Below are 8,706 nucleotides of genomic sequence, written 5' to 3'. Positions count from 1 at the left end.
TTCGCTGTTTTTTTTTTTGAGAACTCTTTTGCTAACTAGTGTCAGCTATTGGATTGATTGATTCTAACTAGTGAACACTTTATTTTCCGAAGTAAAGAATAAACGTAGGTAACAAATTTGGATGATGAAAAATCAAAACATGGATTCAAAAGTGTTCACATGTTCTAGAAAAAAAGTTCATCAATTTTGGGAAGTTCATCGAAATTGAAAACCTTTCATCGAATTCAAAAAAAGTTCATCCAATTTGAAAAAAGTTCATTGAATTTTAGAAAAGTTCACCGATATTGGAAAATGTTACAGCCCTGAACGTGAGTCGTTCATTGCTTTCACTTGATAAGTATGTTGTTTGGTCATTTTTGTGTTCATACTGAGGTGATTTAGTGGCTGGTTTGCAGGATAGTTTAATTGCGAGAAAGTATTATCTTTGCAATGTGGTTGTCAATGCATATTAAGGTTGCTTCATACTTCAAACATTTACATGTGCATAAAAATTGTGCATTCTGGCTATGAAGTAAAACTATAAATTATTCCTTCCTTGCATGGGCATGCTGTGATGGTCAGGAGGCTTGATGTTTCATGTCACAAAGAAACCGACCAAGTACTTAGTTCCCTGTATGATTTCGAACTGACCAGATGGAGCTTGCCACCTTTTAAAGAGTAGTGGAAATTATTTGTCTAGCAAAATTGTGCTGGGTGGTTTACTTATGCAAAGTTAGAATTTTGGTTAGGATTAATGGTAACCTTTGAGCAGCTTGATGTGTCTGATGGTAATTGCAAACTACTGCATAAGAGCGTCCCATCAATTTTGATGTGTGTAGGGCAATTGTACTTCTGAATTTTCTCAAAGAAATTTGCATTGTAGGGTTCAACTAATTCTAAATTATGAGGTGGCGACAAGAAGGGCGAGGTGCATGATCGTGACACAAAGATGGGCGATCGCAAGGAATGTAGGAATCGGCAAGGTGTTGCGTTGCAGTTACCGCTGCAGGGTTGACTATGGAGGTTACTACTCCTAACTTAATTCATTTTGCTCGGCCATAGACGCTTTACTTGCATTCTGAATCTTCCATCCACATTCGTTGCCATAAGTGATGCATGATCATGAGGAGTAACCATTTCAATACTCTTATGTTTTCTGCTCGAGCACTAATAATTTTTTTTTGAATGGGCATACCCAATGTGTGGATGTGTGGTAACCCTTTCGGTGATGTTGGTTGGTGCCTACCCTTTCGAGGATCCAGAAGATCCCAAGAACTTCAAATGACAATTCAGGTATGTTGTCGGTTGTTCAGCTTAGTAATTCCATAAGGTGTAGTTCTAGCCAAACAACTAAGTATGTATTGAGCTCAAATTGCTGAAAAATAATGGGTGTTCAGTACTCGATTCCGGACTATGTTCACATATCTCTAGAGTGACGTGACCTTATCTCAAGGATCTTTATTGCTAACACAGACCTTGATCTTGACATCGACATTAGCAGAGATAATATACGCCATGCCATTTTGTAAATATATATGGAGAAGTAGTTTCAATCTTCCGCCTTGTGAATGGTCAGGAGCTGCCTAGATCCCAGCAAAGATTATTTTTTCAGGCTACAACTTGAGTCTAAATTTGCACGGATACATGAAAATGTGATGTGTGCAGAGAATAAGCCCATTAGCTGTACAATTCAATTTTAGTGTGCATTTCCAGTTGGAAGTTGTCACTGGATACATGATACAAACTGTACGGATACATGAAAACTGCAACTCAAGTATGTAGCCGTCTGTTGTCACTCGATTGAATGCAAACTGAGATAATCTCTCTTTAGAAAAAAATATCTTTGTACAGTGTTGTGAGGACAATAGAGCAAGGAGGGCATGCGGCAAAATTGTCTCTATAGCATCCACTTGCAGAAGATTTCTCTCTAGAAGTTCTAATTGAGAATGACATGTAGAAATGGGTGCAACATTATAATATCCATCTGATATGTGGTCTAAGAAGGATAACCAGTGCATGGTTGCTTTCTCATGATTTCAACACGTGCTCTCCATCTATTTAATGTTTTTATGCCCAGATTCTTCTATATTACATCCTATAGATTAATCTATTTTAATTACATTCTTGTGCAAAAGTGTAAATGCACGCATGCCATTGTAATGTTGTATTTGTAATCTATTGAGGAACTATTTTTGGAGCCTTTCGGAATAGAGGAATGGGTTCAGTAAACAGGAATTTCAGGGACTGTGTGTCTATTGTGCTGCTGGCAGAGAATCTCATCTGTATTTAGAATTTTGGATGCATATTAACCATCTGTTTCTAAAACAATAATCTGTACTAATTCACATAGTAGCCTCTCAGAGCATGTATCTATGATTAGTGGGATGGGACACCACCACCTGCAGGGGAGGCAAGAAAAGGTCAGCAGAAAACGCCGTTGGGGTAGGGCTCGTCACTGTGTTCTACTCCCTCCGTTCCAAATTACTCATCGAGGTAGTAGAAAATAAACAAAATTGATACTGAAAGCTTTTTTAAAAACTTTTTGTGCATTTTCTTTTCAAAGCACCACGAGTGTTATCTTTTCATGAAGTTTTGCATGCAGGTTGAACACTCAAACATGTTTGTTTGCAAAAGGTAGTTTTTTTTTTGCTATTTGTCTGCATTTACTATTCACAAGGGTACTTGTAAGCAGAATGAATAATAGAAGCCTATCAATATTTGTTACACATGAGTGGCCCCAACATGAAACTATTCATGGATCAATGCATTTTGGTGCTCCGTGCAACGCACGGGCATCTTACTAGTAATATTACAAAGATCAAACACAGAAGGGATCATTCCTCTTGATCATGCCCTACATTCCGTGCCTGGAATACAGGCGGCCAGAACTGTTTGACTGTTCTTTTATCCTTTCTAGACCAGATTTTAATTAAGCAACCAGCCAACCACTGAAGATTGTAAAGACCAAACGAGAAAATCTTGAGTTCAGCATGTACCTTTTTCTTTAATGGAGTTTCATTATATAAATGGCACTGTTCCTATGGTGATTTTGCCATTGTACCAAAGGAGACATGGCAACAAAACTTAGTTCTAGCTACCACCTTTTGGGAGGGGCCAAAATCATACAGTTAGCTATGGCCAGGGTAGTGGCTGATCTTTGAATTTTTTTTTAATATTGTCTCGAATAAGTAAAGAAGAAGAAGAATCAAGATTCGAGACAGGCTGAACTTTTGTTGTTAGTATCTTATATAGAAAAATGGTGTGAAGAATAAAGATTCGAGATAGGCTGAACTTTTGTGGTATCAACTGAATCAATGCTTCAGCTGATGATTCATCAGATTCCAGATAAGGTAGGTTTAGATACACTCTAATTCCTTGTTTTTTGCCATTTGTACGTGAGAAGGAATACCAATTGTGTGGAGTTGTGGACATCATGCATCACATTTTCCTTTTCTGGATACCATTGCGAATTTGGGATAAAACTCCATCTAATGAATTCGAGCACCTCCTGTAATCTTTGCTTTTGGGAGGGGGCAAAATCATACAGTTAGCTATGGTCAGGACCCTGGCTAATCTTTGATATCTCTTGTAATGATGCCTCGAATGAGTAAAAATGAAGAATCAGGATTCCAGATAGGCTGAACTTTAGTTATTAGTACCATACGTAGAAAAATGGATGGTGGTATTAATCAAATCAATGCTTCAGTTGATGATTCATCAGGTTCCTGACAAGCTAGGATTGGATGCACTCTAATTTACTGTTTTTGCCATTTGTGCGTGTAACGAGGAATACCATTGTTGTGGAGTTTGTCGACATCACACGCCACATTTTTACCAGCATGACATTGGGATAAAACTTCATTCAATGGCATCTATCATAGTAGTGAACTAGTGATGATTGGTGGATTATAGCTTTGTGGACATAGAAAATGGAAAACAGAAGTCAGTTTTAATGTGAATAAAAATGGACATCACAGCACATTCATACCTTGTCTTACCGTCTAAGCCACCTTGCCGAGAACACAAAAGAAACTTCCTTGACAAGAGCTGTATTTTCAGTTATTTGTCTTCCAGTTGCTGCTTGTCATTTTTATTTGGCCACCATTTAAAGTTCTTCTACGCAACCGATCATTACCAGAAAGTCCTCATATATGGAATATCTTATACAAACTACTGTCAGCTTAGAAGATCAGTGCAGTCTTACTAAATATATTGCAATATACCTCTGAGAACTTCAGTTTTTTTTACTGAAATGAACATAGGTTCGTAAGACCCAACTTACATGACTGCAATATCTGCTGATCTAGGAAGAGAAATAACTCAAAGTACATACCTCTCTATTACAGACCTCATACTCAGTTTAGATAGTACAACGATCAAACACAGGGGGATCATTCTTCACGTCTCACGTTCCGCGCTGGGAAGATAGGTGGCCAGATCATCATAACAGGAGAGACACGCACATGGCCAGCAGCCGCACGTTTATACCCACATTCATCTGCCCCCCTCTGATAGACCTTCTCAACCACCCTGCTCCTCAGATGAACATAAAAGAGAGTGCCACTTGCTGGATGATCCAAGAACACAAAGTCGGCATTGTCCCCGACCGCAACAACATCAAGACAAACATTGCGAGGAGGAACCCAACTGTCCTCTGCACGGGGCGTGCATGCCTGACCCTCACGGACACAAAATGTGTCCAGCAGCAGCCAGCCTGCATCATTGTCATCGCCCGACATCCGATGGAGCCACACACTGAGCTGAAACCCGTCTGCGCTGACAAGATAGATCCCTGAATCCTCTGCACATGAGAGCATATAGTTGCTCCGCACTCCAACTGGTAGCTCTAGGGTGAAAAGGCTCCCCGCGGCCAAATCTAGACCCACGGTGTGCCCAGAGTTGGTCACCATGAAGACTTTGCCATGGACGGGTGGTAGCATTTCAAGGAAGACTGTGCCATCTGGGGGCTCTATCTCTGATTCCATGTCAGGGACGCACCATCGGCCAGATCTGAGGATGCACACCTCCGCATACACTTTTTGCCGGTCCTTCCACAGATTCACCAACGATATGCCGTCGCGGCCCCCATCCTCGGGTAGGAACATCTCAGTGAATTGAGTGCGCCTCTCCCAGTAGTTACGGTGGGCGTGGGACAGCAGGGTTGGTGGGAGGACGGTTGAAGACTCCCCGGCGAGAACCGGCACCACAAGGGGGTGATTGAAGCTGCCGTCGCGGAAGACCTCGATGATGAGGCGGCCGCTCCGGCAGTGCTTGATTCGCGGGCATCTGCGGGCGAAGGCGGCGTCGCAGCAGGAGGTCGCGCGGCGTATGGGGGCGGCGAGCTCCGGGGGCTGCCGCGGGAGAGGCACGAAGCGATACCTGCCGGGGTAGCCGACGCAGGCGCCGAGGAGGCGGGGCGGGTTGCACTCGCGGAAGCGGCGGAGGAAGGCCGGGCTGGAGGCGTGGAGGAGCCACCGCTTGCAGACGAGAGCGGCGTTGACGAGGCAGGTGGGGAAGGCGACGCAGAGGAGGATCTCGCGGAGGAGGTTGTCGTCGTCAAGGACCGATGCCGCCGATGCGGCGGCGGCCGCGGCCGCCGGCGTCCGTCGATCTCCGTCCATGATTTTGGCCGGCCAAATTTGGGGAATTTTTCTGGGGGAGGGGGTGTCGGTGGGAGCGAGCAGAATACTACGGGGGAGCAAAATAACACTAGTCAAAACTTTTTTTTTTAATGTTAACACGAGAACTGCCAAATCATATTTTATTTGATTAAAAAAAAGAGTGAAACAAAACCAAGGCCTCAAGCGATTTCCTCCAAGTAATGCTACAGCAACAAATCCCATTTTACGGTTTCTACGCAATTTAGGTCGCGCTTGGATTATCGTGTTTCCTTTAGATACAGGTAAAGGATACACGCCCCTAGACGTCTTATTGTTTCCGGCCGGAAATCAGTCTAATCCGGTAAGATACTGTGACGCCCGGATAATTAGGCTACATTAATCTCACGTTAATGATGTCACGTCACCACGATTATTGTTGTTAATCTCGTGTTAGTTCAAAATCGATTTGAAATTCAAACTTAATAAAATCAAACGGTAAAGATTTTCAAATATTGAAACTAAACCGTTGGGGTGTTGTCAAATAATGCATAGGTAATTATTGTGGAGAAACCACACTTTAATAAAATGTTTAAAGGCTCTAAAGTAATTAAAACAACAGCTATGACAATTAATTAAATGTCTTTTAAAAATAATAATAATGCAAACTATTTTAATTAAGTGTCAAACTTTTTGGGGCAGTAGAATAAATTATAATATTAATTTAGGAGTTGTATTTATATTTTATAAAACAGTAATTAAAAGAATAAAATAGAAAAGAAAATATATAAAGAAAAGAAAACAGAAAACAAAGCTAAAGAAATAAAAGAAGCCCCCCTCTGACTGGGCCTTGGCCCAGTTGGCCGAAGGAGCCAGTCGGCCCAGCCGGCCCACTCCCCGCACCCCTCCCTGGCCTATATGGCCCGGCTCCCCCGACCAAACCCTAACTGCTACCCCCACTCCCACCTCGTTCCCCACGGTCCCCGTTCCCCCTCACGATCCACATCTGGATCGCGCCCCTGGCGCCTCCCCCCGCCGCCAGGCGCCTCCACGCCCGACCTCCCTTCCCCTCGCTCTCCCTTAGCGCCGCCGCCTTCCACGACGCAGGCGCACATCGCTCACTCCCGACGTCGCGACGCCGCCGCCCGGCGCGTCCCGCCGCCACCTGCGCCTATCGACGCCGAACCCCATCGCCTCTCGGACCCCCTCGCCGGACTATTTCCGCGCCAATCGCCGCCCCTCCCGGCCTCCTCGCAGCTCCTCCCTCGTCGACCCGACGCCTACTAACGCCGACGCCTCGCCACCTCCTGCACGTCGACGCCGCCGCCGCCAGTCGCCGGAGCTCCATCACCGGCCTGCTTCCTCCACCTCGCCGGCCTTCTTCCCCTCCACCGTGACGTCCCCGTCCTCCTCGTCACGCCCCACTGCCACTTCCCTACGCGCGCGGTGAGGCCCGACCTCCTCTCCCCTCTCGCCTCGCTGAACCGTGGCCTCGCCTCGCACACGCCCCGCCCTGCGCGTGCCCACCGTGGCCGCCTCCGCCGCTATGCTATCCCTCGCCTTCGCGCAGATCACTCGCCGCTCGCCCCGTCGCCGGCGCCCTCGGCTCCGTCGCCTTCCCTGCTCCCCCGCAAGCGCGCCCCCTCCTCTGCACTTGGCCGCGGCCCTCCTCCTGGGGCTGCCTCCGCCGCGCCGGAGCCCCGGCTGTGGCCGCTGGTCATGACCGGGCCACGGCCTCACCCCGCGTCCTGGCGGGCAGCACCTTGCCCGCGCCCGTCGGGTTCGCCCGCTAGCACCCGTTCCAGTGGCCTCCTGGGCCACTGGCAGTAGGGTCCCAGCCCCCTGAACGTTTAAAAAAAAGAAAAAAGGGAATTAAATAAATAAATAAATATAAATAATAATAATAATATATTAAAAATATTTAATTAATTAAAGAATTAATTAACCTAATTAATTTTTGATTAATTAAACTAATCTAATAACTAAACTAATTAAACTGTTAGTTAATTAATTAATCAGTCAATGACAGGTGGGTCCCGCACGTCAGTTTGACCTAGTCAACGCCCTGTTGACTGCTGACGTCATGATGACATCAGCAGGCACTGTTCTGGATAATGTTGAATTAAATAAGTTAAATAAATTCTAAAATGATTTAAAACTTTAGAAAATCATATAAAATAAACCGTAGCTCAGATGAAAATACTTTCTACATGAAAGTTGCGCAGAACGACGAGACGAATCCGAATACGTAGCCCGTTCGTCCACCACACCTCCCTAACCTATCGAACACGCAACTTTCCCCCTCCGTTTCATCTGTCCGAAAATGCGAAACATCAGGAATACTTTCCCGGATGTTCCCCCCTTCGCCGGTACCACCTACTGCCGCGTTAGGACACACCTAGCACCGCTCATTGTCATGTCACGCATCGTCATGCTTATGTTTGCTTTGTATTTACTGTTTCTTCCCCCCTCTTCTCTCCGGTAGACTACGAGACCGACACTGCTGCTGCCCAGTTCGACTACGGAGTTGATGACCCCTCCTACTTGCCAGAGCAACCAGGCAAGCCCCCCCTTGATCACCAGATATCGCCTATTCTTCTCTATACTGCTTGCATTAGAGTAGTGTAGCATGTTACTGTTTTCCGATATCCTATCCTGATGCATAGCCTATCCTTGCTACTACTGTTGTTACCTTTACCTGCAATCCTACATGCTTAGTATAGGATGCTAGTTTTCCATCAGTGGCCCTACATTCTTGTCCGTCTGTTGTGCTATACTATCGGGCCGTGATCACCTGGGCGGTGATCACGGGTATATACTTATATACTCTATACATGACACATGTGGTAAATAAAGTCGGGTCGGCTCGTAGGAGTACCCGCAAGTGGATCTTTGTGGCGGAGCGACAGGGCAGGTTGAGACCGCCTAGGTGAGAGGTGGGCCTGGCCCTGGTCGACGTTCGCGGTTACTTAACACGCTTAACGAGATCTTGGTATTTGATCTGAGTCTGGCCATTTGGTCTATACGCACTAGCCATCTACGCGGGAGTAGTTATGGGTATCCCGGCGTCGTGGTATCAGCCGAAGCTCTTTTTGACGTCAGCGACGGAGCGGCGCGCGCCGGATTGGAC

The 8,706-nt window shown here is 45.7% G+C and overlaps 1 protein-coding gene across 1 annotated transcript; it reads right to left on the bottom strand.

Moving 5' to 3' along the window:
* Window positions 1-4,110: 4,110 nt before the first annotated feature.
* On the bottom strand, window positions 4,111-5,657 carry LOC123080517 (uncharacterized). The gene has a single exon (XM_044503447.1). The coding sequence runs from the start codon at window positions 5,598-5,600 to the stop codon at window positions 4,371-4,373; it is 1,230 nt and encodes a 409-aa protein (XP_044359382.1). The 5' UTR covers window positions 5,601-5,657; the 3' UTR covers window positions 4,111-4,370.
* Between the last annotated feature and the right edge of the window lie 3,049 nt (window positions 5,658-8,706).

The sequence above is a fragment of the Triticum aestivum genome, chromosome 3D (assembly GCF_018294505.1).
Source record: "Triticum aestivum cultivar Chinese Spring chromosome 3D, IWGSC CS RefSeq v2.1, whole genome shotgun sequence".
NCBI lineage: Eukaryota > Viridiplantae > Streptophyta > Magnoliopsida > Poales > Poaceae > Triticum > Triticum aestivum.
The sequence above is the reverse complement of the archived record's forward strand: the minus strand, read 5'-3'. Positions and strand labels throughout refer to the sequence as shown.

What these genes read in the sequence shown, in the direction of transcription:
- LOC123080517 (XM_044503447.1), bottom strand. Translation starts at nt 5,600, where the DNA reads ATGGACGGAGATCGACGGACGCCGGCGGCCGCGGCCGCCGCCGCATCG.